The sequence below is a fragment of the Dermochelys coriacea genome, chromosome 4 (genome assembly GCF_009764565.3).
Source record: "Dermochelys coriacea isolate rDerCor1 chromosome 4, rDerCor1.pri.v4, whole genome shotgun sequence".
Classification (NCBI taxonomy): domain Eukaryota; kingdom Metazoa; phylum Chordata; order Testudines; family Dermochelyidae; genus Dermochelys; species Dermochelys coriacea.
The window spans coordinates 82,293,394-82,308,999 of record NC_050071.1 but is presented as its reverse complement, the minus strand read 5'-3'; the positions used below and the strand labels follow the sequence as shown (position 1 = coordinate 82,308,999).

The following is a 15,606-nucleotide window of genomic DNA, read 5'->3' as shown; positions in this document are numbered from 1 at the left end:
GGCCCTAGAGATCGCAGTAAACCACTTGAACTAGCGGTTCCTTCCCCTGGGCTACTTCCCTCTGCTGCCCTTCAGCTTATGGGGTTTCCTACTCTCCCTCTGCACAAACCAAGTATCCCTTTATCTAGGGTCTTGATCTTCTTAGCCCACTGCAGCACTTCTCCAAACTCTCCTCTGCTTCCCTCCAAACTGCTCTCTAGTCCAACACCAATCCACTCTGCTCCAGCTCCTTCCCTTGTCTGATTGAAGCAGGGGGGGGTTTATCACGTGACTGGCTTCAGGTGCTCTAATTAATCTATAGCAAACTTTCTTCCCTCTACAGGGAATAAGGCTTCCTTCTAACACTCTTCTGCTGCCCTCTGGCTATGCTATATCACAATTGCAAGGTGATGAAGTTTTGTAGGCTGTGAAAGTAAATTTGGAATCCATGAATGTCCTGTAATCACTGGCATGTGTTTGACCTGAGGAAGTCAGGATAATACAAGAAAATCTACCATGGATGGCTACTTTATGGACTCCTCCAGAAACAAATCTAGATGTCTGATAAACTCCTTTATATTCTTTACTTCAATTTCTTTATCGGTGAGATGCTGAGTGTCTCCTGTGCGGTTGATCTCTCTCAGCTCCCCCAGCGGACACTTTGAGTACTTTGCAAAACCAGGCCCTTATTTTCCAACCACTCTGACTAAAGATGTGGATGAAACTATGGTGGATTTTTACAGCTGTCTTACAATTGCACCACTAGGGAACAATTTATATACTAATTACTTGATGCTTGTTTGTAAAATCTAACAATGGAGAAAAATGCATGACATTGGTCACTATGGTTTCAGTCTTTAATCCCATGTTTGACCTTCTGAACAGCCACAACCACATTTCTCTTCTTTCTGTGTAGATTTGACTGGATTTTCAAAAATTCCTTTCTGCTCATTAAAGTGTGACCTACTTTTGTATTTTTTATTTTCCAAGACATCTTCCTTTCGGGGGGGGGGGATCGCTGTTATATAAATATTAGTCTGTTTAAATACTAATGTAACATAGATTATACTGACCTAAAGCGTCTATAAAGTTACAGAGGTGAGAGGGAAAGTGAATCACTGTTTGGGGGAAGTAGGGCGCTGTTAGTCATAGAAACAAACCTCCCCAGCTATGGTACAGTTAGGAGCTGTGAAACTATGAACCCACATTTGTGGGTAAGATGTGCACTTAGGCAGAGTAGAAGAAACCTCAGAGACAGGTATAAAGAACGAGGAGTATGTGTGGCACCTTAGAGACTAACAAATTTATTTGAGCATAAACTTTCGTGGGCTAAAGCCCACTTCAGCACTGATGAGGAGTGACACCGGTTTGTTCCTGTTAGATCTCTTCACCGAGTTTCCCCGTAGTTGGAACAAGAGCCTACTTTGCAATTCCCTATTTCGGAAATTATTTTTTTGTCTCTCTCCTCCACCCTCCATTTTCAAAGCTTCAGCTGACCATATGCATTCTCTCCCTCCCCCATACCTCTTCCATTTTCTCTCTCCCTCTCCCACTGCCATTTAACTCTGCACCTGAGCAAACAGCTCTTGGCCCATCTCTAACGCCGCCTGGGCTCACGCTTCATTCCGGGAAGCACTGGGAGCTGGGCTCGGTCTGTGCAGGACGCTGCTGAGCCTGCGAATGGGTCTGGGTCTTTCCGCCGCCCCCAGCCCGGACCCCTCTCTCCCCGGCCCTGTCCCCCACCCCCTGCTCTCGCTGTTCACTGGTCTCCGCCCAGGCCCTGCTGCCTCGCTATTGGCCCGCGGCGGCTCGGCTACTCCGCCAGCCCTAGCGCCCGCCGGCACCTGGGGCCGGCAGAGGAGAGGGGCGGGCGCGGTGCACACGCAACACGCCGCTCCGGCGGCGGCTTGTGGGGGCGGCTTAAATAGGGCGGGCCGGGCACCGGCGTTGCACTGTCAGTGTGGAGGGTGCTGGTTGTCAGCCTTGTAGCTGCTAGGCCGGGCGGTGAGTGAGGCGGGGGCGCCGCGGGCGCGTTGCTCCCTGTGGGGGTGTTTGGGGAGGGGGCTCCGCTCTGTGCGGAGAGCGAGCTGCCGCCTGGGCTCTTCCCCGGCCGCGGAGGAGCAGCGAGGCGATGCCTGCTCCTTCCCCTGCCTTGCCGCAGCATGCCGGCGAGAGAGCGAGGGGCCGGCGGAGCCCCGGGTGCTGCGGTTGTTCTGCCTCCTGCCCGGGCCTCTTGGGCGCTCCGCGGCTGATCGCTCTCGCTGACACGACGCTGTCTGTCTCCGGCACGCCGGGAAGCTGGGGGTCTGGCAGGGGCCTGAGCCCGAAGCTGCTGTGGCTGCTCAGATGGCTTGAAAGCCTCCTCTCCATTTCCGCGCCTTTGGGATGCGCCAGTTCAGCTAGTGGGCTGGCAAAACCCTCCGTCCCTGCGTGGTGGCTGTGGAAACCGGCTCTGTACTCTTGGTTTCATGGCTTCGCTGCAAGACAGTTCACGTTGTGCTATGCACCACAAGAGCTTGCACTCCACACGCAAAACCTGCACTAGTGCGAACAAAAGAGCACAAGTCTTGTGGGAGGGGGCTTGGGTCTAGTTTTCCAGAGCAGTGTTTCTCAACAATGGGTCTAGGGACCAGTGCAAGTCCCGGGGATCTCCCTGACACAGGTTAGGAAGCCAGCAAGCTAATCCCTGGTATCAAAAAGGTTGAGAAATGCTGTTCTAGAGGGGGTACTTCTGAACTTCTATAATAGAAGTTACAGATATAGAGCCAGGTGTGGTGGTGAGTTTCAGTGAAAACTGTCTAGTGATCGTCTTGAATTGGATCTCAGAAGTCACTCTGAAAGTGACTCTGTCATATCTAATTAAACAACTTCTGCTTATTGCTAAGAAATGGTAGACTTGTACAGATCAGTGCAATGCTGTATTGTAGTACTGGGGTTATAGGTATGTGAGACTTCCCTTGGTATGAGTTAGCTTTCCCTTGTTTAAAGGGACATTAGAATTAACCCTCTAAGCATTGTAACATTGTTGCTTTTTAATATGTTACTGAAGTGTGTTCCTCAGACATCTGTTCCTCTCCAGTTAAGCAAAAGCTGGACTGGTCAGTTTTGTTTCTCTGGGTCTTGTATATAACAGTGATACATGATCAGAGGTCCCATGCAGGGTTTCAAATCCAATCTGAGGCTGTTCTTGCGTTAAAGCTAAGGAAAGCTTTAAACCGTGTAAACTGAAGTTAGTTTGGTGTAAAAGAAGTGGCATTTGTTTCTGCAGGTCTAGTTCTCAGTCCTTTCAATTACTGAGTAGAAACTCTACTCCAAAGGGATGCTGTCAAGTCAAACTGGCTTGAAGTTTTATATTTAAAGCCAAAAGCTCTTAGACTAATTCCTTTCTTTGTTAAAAGTTGGTTGAGACACACTGTTTAAACACACCTTTTTTTCTGAAGGGTCTGTAGTCCAAACATTGTGGTGGCACTGTAATGTAGTGGTTCTCAACCTGTAGCCCACATGTGGCCCAATTAACACACAGCTGTGGCCCAGCTATGCGCTGAAGGCTGCCTGGCGGGCAGCGCAGGGTGCGGTGGGGTTAGAGTCTGGGATTGCTGGCCCCACTGAGGGTCTAGTGGTGTCCAGTGTCCCTGCCACCCAGAGCTCCACTCCTGGCCTCACTTTGTGGAGGGGTCTCTGGGTGGGAGGCGCTAGACAAGGGGGGTGCTGTGGTTCTCAACCTGTGGCCCAGGTAATACATTATGGGCTGCATATATGGCCCACAGTGATAAATAGGTTGAGAACCACTGCTGTAATGTATTAGAGCCAGAAAGTGAAAATGACTACTCTAATATCAGGGCCTGACTCTGATTCACCTCTGAGCTGATTTAACGCTCAGGACCTCTATGTGCATGCTAAAACAACTGATATATTTAAGAAAGTAGCATAATAAAGGTAACCAGATGCCTTTTTAAAATGGTTGTAATAACTAGTAATACAGCGAAGAATTTAACACTTGAACCAGAGGGTCCCTTATGTGTGGTATATGAACTTGTGCAGCATTCATTATAAACCGTCAAAGGTAGATGGGTTTCAGAGTGGTAGTCTCTTAATGCAGAATAAGGAAAATTTAGCTTTTTAAAGGCTTCATATTAAGTTGAAGCCACTAGTTTTTAAACATTCTACCCTTTTCAAAAATCTCATTATGGTTTATTAATTCTTAAGGGATACTAAGTTTTTGGTTAATGTAGAATAACTTTTTTGTAGGACTATGACTGTGTGTGTTAAGGGCAAACATAGTATCTTCAGATGTCACTGTTCAACAAGAATGTGTAATCACAGCACTCAAAGCTATAGTTACTAAGTTTCAATGGAGAGCTTATGGACGATCAGGCATATTTGGCGAATTGGGTCCAAAGGAGTGTCTGCAACATAGGTGTCTGGTGCGGGGTAGAGTCCAAGATGCAGCGGTTGGATCCTCTGATAGGGCTTGATAAGGGAGTTACTTTAGACATTAATCTTTCCTATCTACTTTTCCGTACCTAGTTGGGAAAACTGTTCAAAAATGGCTTTAGCAAGCTTTTCCCTGGCTTACACTGTTCAGGCAAAGCAGTCTCTAACCCTGTTCTTAACCCGTTAGCTAATGTTAATGTATTTGTGATCTGGCTGGGGGCATACTCTTGGAATGGCTTAGCAAGAAATTTTGGACATTGATACGCTTAAGGTTCCACAGAAGTGCATTAAGTACACGGGCACACTGAAAGACCTCTCCTTGCAAACAATAATAGTACAGGTTGTCCAAATGGCTTATTTGAATGTTCCAATTAAGCATATGATATGGCTCTGTCTGGAGCTGTGCTGTTGGCCTTGCCAGTGTCAACTTGCCAGAGTTGTCATGACTTCTCGCTCTCTGAAAAGCAGCACTTCCTTATTCTCAATTAAGGAAATGTTCAGACCCTGTCTGGTTGGGGAAAAATAAAGTTTACTATTTAATTCATAACAGTACACACTCAAGAGTATGAGCAAACAACATGAGCCTTCCTTGACAACTGCAGTGAATAAACTAAATCTAAAAATGTTAAACTTGTACATTTTGGAATTTTAAGCAACAAATGTTAGGTTGGATCTGGGTCATCAATTTCATAAAGCAAAAAGTTTCTGGGGTTTTTCTGTCCTGGAAGCAAGGTTGATATTGCTGCAAAACAAAACCACTCCTTCAAAAGGGAAGGAATGAGATGACTTTCTAGTCATCTTAGGCAAATTTTCCTGCTTTTGAATAAACTTATGAGTCTACCTATCTGGTTGCATCACAAGATATGAATTACTAAATGTAAAAATTTCACTTTAAAACTCTGCTCCTAGGGAATGAGTGTGCTGTTTTTGGGGGCACCTTGGTCTCCTTTGTAGACTACTTCCAGCATTGGAAAACCACAAACTTTGCCGTGTGGGTTTTGGTTTGGTTTTTGGGGTTGGGGGGGTGGGTTTTATGGGAATTGATTTTTATTCCAAAAAAAACAAAAACAAAACTACTTGGAGTGTTAATGACTAACAATCAGTGGACATCCTAATGAGATTGCCGTGGATAGTGGATAACAAATCTCAAGAGAGGATGATAGTATTGGGCTAAAATTGGTGCTAGCACTTAATGGATTTTTCTGTCTCTGCTCATAAGTACGCTTCAATGAAGAATGTGGTTGGCTCTACTAACTCTTCACTAGTCTGTTTCTTAAATTTTTATTTTCTCTGCCTGTGTGCTACAAGCAAGCATTCTGACCAGTGAAGCTGTATTGCTTGAGACTCTAGGTCCATGGGTCTCTGGCTGGCTGCCATGTCTGTTTTCTAAAATGTAGTCAAAACAAATGAAATACTTTTTTGATATAATGCATGTAACTGATTGCATAACATGCTTGTGGGAGCTATAGCAATCTCAAATGGGAGAAGAAGTGGTGATATGCCTAGTTATGAATGGGAGAGGTGTTCCATGAGAATTTCCCTAAGACATGGTCCATACTGTGGGGGAAAATGTAAGCTCTGCTGCATTGTCTTGATCACTTAAGATTACAACTTTGAGGCATGGAGGGGCTGGGGCTTGCAGTTTTCCAACCCAGCCTGACCTGTCAAAATTGGGACACTTCAAAGCACTAATTACTCTACATTAAATTATGGGTGTCAGTTTGTCTTCAAATGACAAGCTATGGTCCATTTAAAAAAAAAACAAAAAAAAAAACCAAAAAAAACCCCCCCCTTCAATTAAAAGCTACTAGATGTTTTTCTCATAAGCCACCTGTACTAGAAGCTTGGCTGAAAATAGCTTCCTTACCAGAAAGCAAAAAAAAATTATACTTGGAGCCAAGACACTCTTGGTGACTGATTTTTTCCCAATAAGGATCACTTCTGATAGCCTAAGGCACTGGTCTGCAAACACTTCCACACAGTCCTGTGGAGGAGAGAGAGAGAGAAGGGCTTGTGAGACAAGGCATTTAGTCTCTTTCTGCATGATCTACAATCCTTAAATCCAGAACCCTTAATATAAGAATGACCATGAGGGGTCAGACCAATGGTCCATCTAGCCCAGTATCTGGTCTTCTGACAGTGACCAATACTGGGTGCTTTAGAGGAAATTAATAGAATGGGCAATTATTGAATGATCATCCCCTCTTCTCCACTCCCAGCTTCTGACAGTCGGAGACTAGGGACACTCAGTACATTGGGTTGCATTCTTGACCATCTTAGCAAATCGTGTGGTGTAGGTTTTTTTTTTTGTGTTAAATCACATTGCTACAACTTAACATGCAAATGCCAAAAACTTTTATTGGTGGGAGGAATCGACTAGTAGAAAGGAATTTCTTCTCGCTTAATGCAAACTACTTTTACGCTTGCTGCAGGTGACTAAAAAGGAACTGCAGTATAGTGTATTAGGGCTTGTCTACACTGGCACTTTACAGTGTTGCAGGTTTCTCACTCGGGGGTGTGGAAAAAACACCCCCGAGTGCTGTAAGTTTCAGCACTGTAAAGTGCCAGTGTAGACAGTGCACCAGCACTGGGAGCTATTCCCCTTGTGGAGGTGGGTGAGTGTGTGGTTTTTTTTTTTTTTTTTTAATAGGGCTGGGAGAGCTCTCAGCATTGGTGCCGCGACTACACAGCCATGTTAAAGTGCTGACACAGCAGAGCTTTAACATTTCTAGTGAAGACATGCCCTTAGTCCTGGGACATGGAATCATTGAGCTCTCCCTTACATAAAGAGGGAATCAGTAGACCTGATTCTTGTAATACTATTCGAGGAGTGAGTAAGGGTTGTGAACCCAGTCACTTCCAATAAAGTACTTACTGAGCTCCTTGTTCTAGTCTTGAATGCTTTAGCAGTATCTATTTATCTGTTGTATTGTGACTTTAGTCTAAGGATTGGAGTTTAAATGCCTGAACACTAGTTCCTTGTGACATGATCTAAATTAAACTTGCCTGACTCTTACTTAACCTTTCCGAGATTGCAGGTGACTAAGTGTTCATAAGCTAATTCTTGCACTGTCTCTCATTCTTCATTCAGAAGGTATATGATGACTTTAAATGTGTACTGAGCTGTATTTTCCTGGAACTATCAGAATGAGTAAAATACCATGATTTTTGTCAGTTATGCTGCTGGTGACACTGTGAAAGTGCTTCTGTGTATGACCAGCAATAAGCTTTTGCAGAACGATGCCCATCTTGGGTGCCTTTGTGAATGAACCTACTGCAAACAGAGAAGCTGGGGTGTTGCTGCACACTTCAGTAGAAAGTTGTAGATGTGCTTATTCTAATTGGAATGATAGGCTTAAACATCACTTCTGAGACAGTGAAAGCACTCATAATTAGCTTCCTATTGATTATGGAGGTGAGAACAATTGAGTGGTCAGTGGTCCAATATATCCAGAAGTGGATCAGTCTCAGTCTAAATATTAGGGCAACTGGTTATAGTAAGTTACACTATCTTAATTTGTGGTGCTACCAGCTTCACCTACAATAACCCAACTCTTAAAAGATGGTTGCGCACAGTCTTGTCATGTAATGCTATACTGTCAGACTTGAGAACTTAATGTCCAGTTCAGCATGCCCTCAAGTTACCTTTTGGACACTATTCTGACTATAAAATACAGCTGCTGTTCCCCTGAACATCGAAAGGAGTTAGCCATACATTTGAGGGCAGAATTGAGTGCCCACTTTGAATGTACTTCCTAGACATGCTGCTGTGTAAAGACTGCTGAGAAATACTCTAATCCTCAGTGTGCTTGCAGTTTGCAGGGTAGAAAGAGAAAATTATCTTAAGTGCTAGATCAAATTCACTCTGCTGCAAGGGCAGGTTATAGACTTTATTAGGAATACTCAGGGCTTGCCAACACGTATGGGAGGATTGATGCTGTGGCGATTGATGCATCAGCAGTTGATTTTAGTGGGTCTAGTGAAGACCCGCTAAATTGACTGCCAATCACTCTCCTGTCGACTCCTGTACTCTAGCGCATCAAGAAGAGTGTCTCCTGTTGACATCGCACAGTGTGGACCCTGCAGCAAGTAGATCTAAGCTATGTCAATTTGAGTTACGCTTTTCACGTCCCTCAAATTGCATAGCTTAGATCAACTTTTCCATTTAGTGTAACAAGGCCTCAGAAGGCCATATGAGACTGATGGACCAGATTTTCAGGCAAAGTGTAGCAACCCTATAATCACTAGAATAATCTGGCTGTAGAATCAATCTAACTAGTGTTGGGAAGTTTACACTAGCACAATGGGTTTCAACACTCTTTCATTTGCAGACCCTTAAAAATTTTCAAATGGAGGTGCCAGACCTTTCTGGAAATTCAACCTGTGGTCCATGGACCCCGATCATAGCAGTCTTAGACTGAAAGCTGAATTCTGTTCAGTCAGTTAACATGTTCAGCTTGGGGGAGAGAGAGAGAGAACACGCACACACTAAACTGTGGGCTTCTATGGTAACTATAACACTGCAGGGTTTTGACCTGTAGGTGTGGGTACTCACATTTTTTTGATTGATCAGAAAAACAGAGTGCCTTTTTCTGGGATCTGAAACTTTATTTTCTATGTCCTAGAACTGAAAGCTCTTTCTGCCTCTCTGGACCAAAAGGTGAGAGGCAGATTGAAAACTACTGCACTAGCTCTGGTGGCATAGATCAGTACAGCAGATTCTATGCCTTCTGCTTTCCCTGTTGCTTGTGTGAGGGTGACTGGGCTTCCTCTAGCTCTTGTTGGTTGTGTGTGGTTTGTTTTGTTTTTTGTTTTGTTTAAGCCCTTTGAGGCCACTGGCCACTAATGTAAGTTGATCAGTCTTTACTAGGAGTATGTCTAAACTATGAAGACTATACCAGCATAGCTATGTTGCCGGAGCTCTGGCAGGCAGCATCCTATAGAGTAGACACAGCCTACAGCAATGGAAGGGGTTTTCATGTTGGTGTGGGAATACCGCCTTCCCAAACAGCGGTAGCTATGTGGATGGAAGCACTCTTCCATTGGCATAGGTGCATCTATACTGGGGGCTAGGTTAGTATAGCTATGTCATACAGATGTCAGCTATGTGGATTTTTCACACACCTGACTAAAGTAGTTATGTTGTTAGCTGGTAACTTTTCAGTATAGACCAGACCTCTGCCTGGGTGGGAGGAGAAGTTCAGGAGAACTTGCTTTCATAAGTTCTAGATTAATTTCCTAGACTATAAACTTAAATCTGTCTGTATCCTATTAAAAGGACCATCTCTCAACGTGACTATCAGTTCCTGCAGCAGCACCCTCTCCTGTGCTGTGGTTTCATACTTGGCTGGAATGAGGTTCTAGACTGGGTCTCTTCCTCGTTCAGGCTTTTAGACTTGGGTACTACAAGAAGATCCCGCGCTAACTATGTACAGCAACATGCAGCAGTAAAAGGGGGGGGGGGATTCTAATGAATTGATGGCAATCCAGGTGCATTGCAGTACACTTAATGTAATAGCAGTGGCCCACTCAGACATAAGCATAGTCTGCTCTCTTTTAGAGGGTCACTTTCCAAATGATGGGAGAGGGGAAATCTTAGCAGATATCCCTCAATTTGTAGGAGGCAGCAGTGGCAATCAAACTAGAGCAAGTTACCATAGTACTAGTCACTAAACCTTTCTTTAGTGCAAGACTCACAACCCCTTTGCTAGCCATCTTGCCAAATATAAATGTTTGGCTATGTACACACTACAGTTTACATAGTGCAAGTTATGTTGCTCAGGTGTGAATAAGCTTCGCACCCCTCCCCCCCGTGACATAAGTTACACTGACCTAAGTGCCTGTGTGTATATCGCTATGTCAGTGGGAGAGCTTCTCCCACCGACATAGCTACCCTTGCTGGTGGGGCTGGAAAACTAAGTCAACAGGAGAGCTTTCTTCCATCAGCTGAGTGTCTGAACTAACAGCACTACAGTGGTGCTGCTGTAGGCTCTCATAATGTAGCCATAGCCTTTGGGTGGAGAGAGAAACTTTTGGTTCTTGAGTTTTCTCTCTGTAATAGAGAAGCTGACTGCTACTCTCCTGTTTTCTTCCATTGCGCTGGAATGATGTCTGGTTACTGATGGACAATAGCGGAGCACTTAGCCCTCTGTAAATAGATCATTGTACACCATGAGTGGGAGGAGCAAAGTTAGAAGTATCTTGCCAATTTTGCTTACTGCCTAAAATGATTCTGTCCTTGCTGTGAAAATCAGTCTTGGATGCTGTGCTCATCACTTATATGTCAGAAGGAAGCTTTCTTTGCCTGGGTGGCACAAGATTTTAACAGAACTGATATGAAGAGCTCAGAAGGACTTTCTCAAGTGGAAAGTCAATTCTGCATGTCAGTATTTGGAAATTGATGCTGTTTGCCTAAAGGTAGGTATGTTAGTCTCTCTTTAAATAGAGTAACTTGAGAAAAGATCTAACCTATTTTCTTTCTGCCAAAACCCACTGCAAAAGTAGCTGCTAATCTTGGTCATGGTACAGTAAAAACTTTTTAATACTGTCTACTTAATATATGAAAACTTTAAACTCTCTTGCATAATATGTCTTCAGGTGCATTCTACATGCTTTTATGCTCCAGGGAGTGAGTCTGCTTCCTTTAGGGGAGAGGTTCTCAACCATTTTCTTTCTGAGGTCCCCACAACATGCTATAAAAACTCCATAGCCCATCTGTGCCACAATAACTGATTTTCTGTATACAAAATCTGGGGCCAGAGTTGGTGGGGTATCAAGCAGGGCAATTGCCTGGGGCTGCCATGCCATGGGGGGGCCCCATGAAGCTACATGGCTCAGGCTTCAGCCCCAAGTGGTAGGGCTCAGGGACCTGGGCTTCAACCCCATGCGGTGGGAGTTTGGCTTTCTGTCCTGGGCCTCAGTGTGTCTAATGCTGGCCCTGCTTGGAGGCCCCCCTGAAACCTGCTTGAGGCCCCCTATGGGGTCCTGGACGCCTGGCTGAGAACCACTGCTTTAGGGTGTACTGCTATGCCTTCCATTCTACAAAGAATGGTGCCACTTGCTACTCCTGTCATGTTTGACTAGTGTCCTGCATGTCACATTATATTCTCTGCCATTCACATATCGGGATAACAAGCAAACAGCTTGCTAAAAGAGCAGTACTACTAAATGAGTCACCTGATCATGCTGGAAAGTCAGCAAGAATTTAACCTTGATAGCAGAGTGTGCTAGACCTGCCAATGACCAATAGATAGGATTGCACATCTTTAAGCAAACAGATGAAGGATTGAGGCTGGCATGCAACAAAAGCAAGTGATCAGCCAGCTTTTGTCTTGCCTGTTTAAGGGCTGGGAAAAAAATTGATTCGACTTCTTAAGGAGGGACTTGGAGATGAGGATCAAGCCTGCCCTGTAAAGGATGGGTGTGGGGTCTAGACATGAGTGGACTGTATGGGAGGTGTCGCAACAAAAGGGGGAGACCTTTCATCTTCTGAGATGAGCTAGTCAGCATCTGCATATGAGCTAAGTTTGGCTGACATACGGCCTTGAAGAAAAGGACCAGGTGCTAAAATATGTCTACTCTGGGTGGGGGGCAGGGAGAGCTTTCAGCAGCAAGTCTGTGCCTAGGCCAACTAAATTGAGCTCACAGGCCTTGCATTATGGGGCTAAAAATAGCAGTGTAGATGTTCCCCCTTGGGTGGCTCTGGGGGCTCTGAGGCCTCCCCCACACCCTCTTGCTGAGTTTCAGTGCTCAGGCTGAGTCAGTTGACCCAGGCTCAGAGACATGTGTGCACACCCTTAATTTGCCTCTGCAGTGAAGACCAGGCAATCAGCTGCTGGGCATTGTCAGAGTGAAGTAGGTGAAAGGTACTGCATCCTTGTGTTTCACTTAGTGTTTGGCATTTGTGAATTATACACTGGTCAATCTGTTCTTCCTATGTCTGAGTAGCCTTACCTTCATTACAAAAAGTATTCACTAGGGGCATGTCTACACTAGCAATTAACAGTGCTGCAACTTTCTCACTCAAGGATGTGAAAAAACACCCCCCTCAGCACAGGGCACTGGAGGTGAGGTGAGGAAACCAGCTAAGTGACTTCCCATAAGTCAGTCCTTCCAGAGCCAGGAACTGAACTGAGCCCTAGTCCAGTGCCCTAGTTGCAAGACCATCCTTCTCTGCTCTCCTATTGGTGTTGTGAAACCCTGAACTATTTCTATGACTGTTTGCAGTCTCTGGCAACCTAATTCTTCTCCAAACACTTGTGTAGAACTCTTGTGAGCTAGACTGCTCTCCTATTGCCTAGTTGAGTAACTCATTGCAGTAACAGATTTTAAGATTGTTACTGCTACAGAATGGTCCTAGTTTACATCTTAATTTTAAAGGGAACCATATCTTGCTAGCATACAGCTAACTAGCATCCTGAATTTAAGTGTAATTTTCATATCTATTTTTACACTAGTAAACACCTACTTCATTTGGTGTTCAGTCTTTTTACAAAATACTATGTAAACGTATTTGGCTTTAATATTCTTTAGTTTTGCTTTGCTCTCACTTCACAATATTCAGTAAGGTTTAACAGCTTTAAGCATCTGAGTAAATAACTACCAGCTTCCAAAAACAGTATTTGCTCCACATAACATCAAAATATCCACTGCATTTTTTTCCCTCTAAAAGCCTATTGACTCTTCCTCTTGTGGTAGGAGGCGTGAGCTGGCAACAGACGTTTATGAATGTCATGGCCAGTTGTGAGTTTCTGAGACAAACATTGTGTTCTTGCCTGTTGCCCTTTTGTGCAGTGGTGTGACTCCAGACTCTCCTGCCATTGGCCTGCCCTGAATAACTTGTCTGCTAGTTACCTTTAGCCTAGTGGGCAGGAGCTGTAGGGCTCAGCATGTGACTAATGGCCTGAGAGACCTTGGCTGAGAAGAAAGCACCAGCTGAGCTGACAGCAACACTCCCTGTCCCCGACCAAACCCCCCCCCCATGATCTGTTCTTGCTGCTGTATGTTGTCTGTTAGTATTAGAAGGCAGAGAGAGAAAGAGAAGGCTCTCCAGTGCTTTCTCCTGTACATAAGCAGGAGATAAAATAGACTTCCTATGCTTATTTACGTTGCCTTGCACTACTACGTAAAACCTTGAAATGTCAGTTTGTCCTGCTGGGTGAACAAAGATACACTGATGTCATGATGGGAAATGGGATGCCTCTAACATATCTGGTAGTCCTTCACAACTGACCTATGACGACAACTCACTTCAATTAGCTATAGAAAGTTCAGCATAAAGGCTTATCTTGGTGGACTTGCAAGGTGGAAAATGCTGCTGTTGCTGTGCTACCATGGCATTAAGGTACTTTGCCACTAACATTCTGGCACTCTAAGGCATAATGTTCCAATGTAGGCAAAAAACCAAGAAAGCAAATACCACCTCCTCTGGTTTCTTGACGTAACCCCCAGGTTAGATTCCTAATGTTGTAAGACTGCTTCAGCAAAGCTATTTTGTAGATAATTATTTCATGTGTGCCAAAGGCACAGTCTACTGTAAACAACTCTCCTTTTGAGAGGTAAAGTAACAGTTCGGTTAAAATGTGGCACATGCCAACAATTGGCTTAGAATTAGGATATTTTAAAGCTCTGATCCATCCATTTTTATTTAATAAACTGGTCCTATTATCCAGAACTGTTATTGGATTGACTAATAGTTGCTTATCTGAAATTACTGATTTAGTGCTGAGAAAGGTATTGTTCAGTAACTGAAATTAAGACCATGTATATTCCTCTCCTGTTGGGGAGGGGCAAGTGGAAAGGGATTATCCTATTATGTAATAGGTATTTCTCATATCAACAGCTGCCAGCATAAGGAACAACTGCAACCAACCACGATGCAAGCACATGAATTGTTTAGACATCTGAGAATGCCAGAACTTGATGATGTCAGACAGTATATACGCACTCTTCCAACAAACACATTGATGGGGTTTGGTGCATTTGCAGCTCTTACAACATACTGGTATGCAACCAGACCCAAAGCTCTGAAACCACCATGCGACCTAGCCATGCAGTCTGTGGAAGTAGAGGTAAGTGCATTTCTGTTTAGCCATGCCTGTAGTAGGCAGCTTTAAAACCTAGGGATACTACAGTGGGAAGGATCACTAACCTATGTGTGGAGTATCTGTACCTGGAGTGTGCTCTCTTCCTGCCTGGGGCAGGGGAAAAACTTTTTACATGAAGCAATTTCTTTAGGCTGCTGAATTCTTTCCATTCTTAGTAGAATATCTTGAGTTCCTTGATGTTAATTGATATTAGGCTTCATTCTAAATTATTTCCCTAATATTTTGGTTTTAATGATTAGCACAGAAGCTGCAGAACAGATAAACATGAACCCACTTTTCTTCCTTAACCATCTGGTTAAGCAGATGTCCATCTAAAGAACTAGTGTTCTTGGTCAGTAGGATTCAGTTGCAATAGGTCTCTTCTCCAGGTTAGTGCTACATAAGTATATAGACCGAACACTTGAATATTCCTGCTGTTGGAGTTAGCTTTTTACTGGCTTTCAGCAAATGGCAGACTAATCATCTTACTCTTTTTCTAACTGTTAAAATTTTCCCCCCCTCTTCCCCCCCCCCCAAGTTGATCAGTAATAAAAGATGTGTTCTGGGCTTCTTGGCAAGACTATCTGATATAGGTGTGCCCTTAAAGGTCTGAATTAACTGTCAGATGTACCTTTTATGTGCACACAAGTCAGCAATCTGTTAAAACATTTGCCTGGATTCTGTTCTATGGTGCCAGATAGTACTCCTGCCCCTTGCCAACAGCGTGTATTAGCAAACCGTGTCATAGCTCAATATTGCTTTCTTAGTAATGGATAAAGATTCTTGTCCACAAGTCATGTGTGGACAAGAATATCACACTGGGTTAACTAGTTAAACTTCAGCATTTGGTATGCATCAACTGAGTATGTGGATAGACTTGTTTAAGCAGTAGCTTATAATAGGGGGCTTTCTATAGCTGAGCTAAGAAGACTTTAGGACAGAGATTGGCAATTAGCATTCTGGAAAGATACTTCTGATCTCTCCTCCCCAATCTTGGCTATAGTCTTCTCAGCCCTAGGATCTTCTGGGGGGAGGTTGCTGGTAAGCTGTAGGGATACACTGGTGGTAGTTCCTCCTTCCTTGTCTCTTATAGAAAAACCTAGGATTC

At 44.2% G+C, this 15,606-nt stretch overlaps 1 protein-coding gene across 4 annotated transcripts in view; it reads left to right on the top strand.

The window, feature by feature from the left end:
* Positions 1–1,826: 1,826 nt before the first annotated feature.
* ACSL1 (acyl-CoA synthetase long chain family member 1) overlaps positions 1,827–15,606 on the top strand; it is a 62,221-nt gene continuing 48,441 nt past the window's right edge. The window contains exons 1-2 of one of the 4 annotated variants that reach the window (XM_038399663.2): positions 1,827–1,983; positions 14,255–14,483. In XM_038399663.2, the coding sequence (XP_038255591.1) occupies positions 14,289–14,483 (195 nt within the window). In that variant the 5' untranslated portion in view covers positions 1,827–1,983; positions 14,255–14,288. Of the gene's footprint in view, positions 1,984–10,642; positions 10,831–14,254; positions 14,484–15,606 lie in introns of those variants that run through there. The other 3 variants (XM_038399664.2, XM_043513587.1, XM_043513586.1) reach the window with 3 other exon arrangements.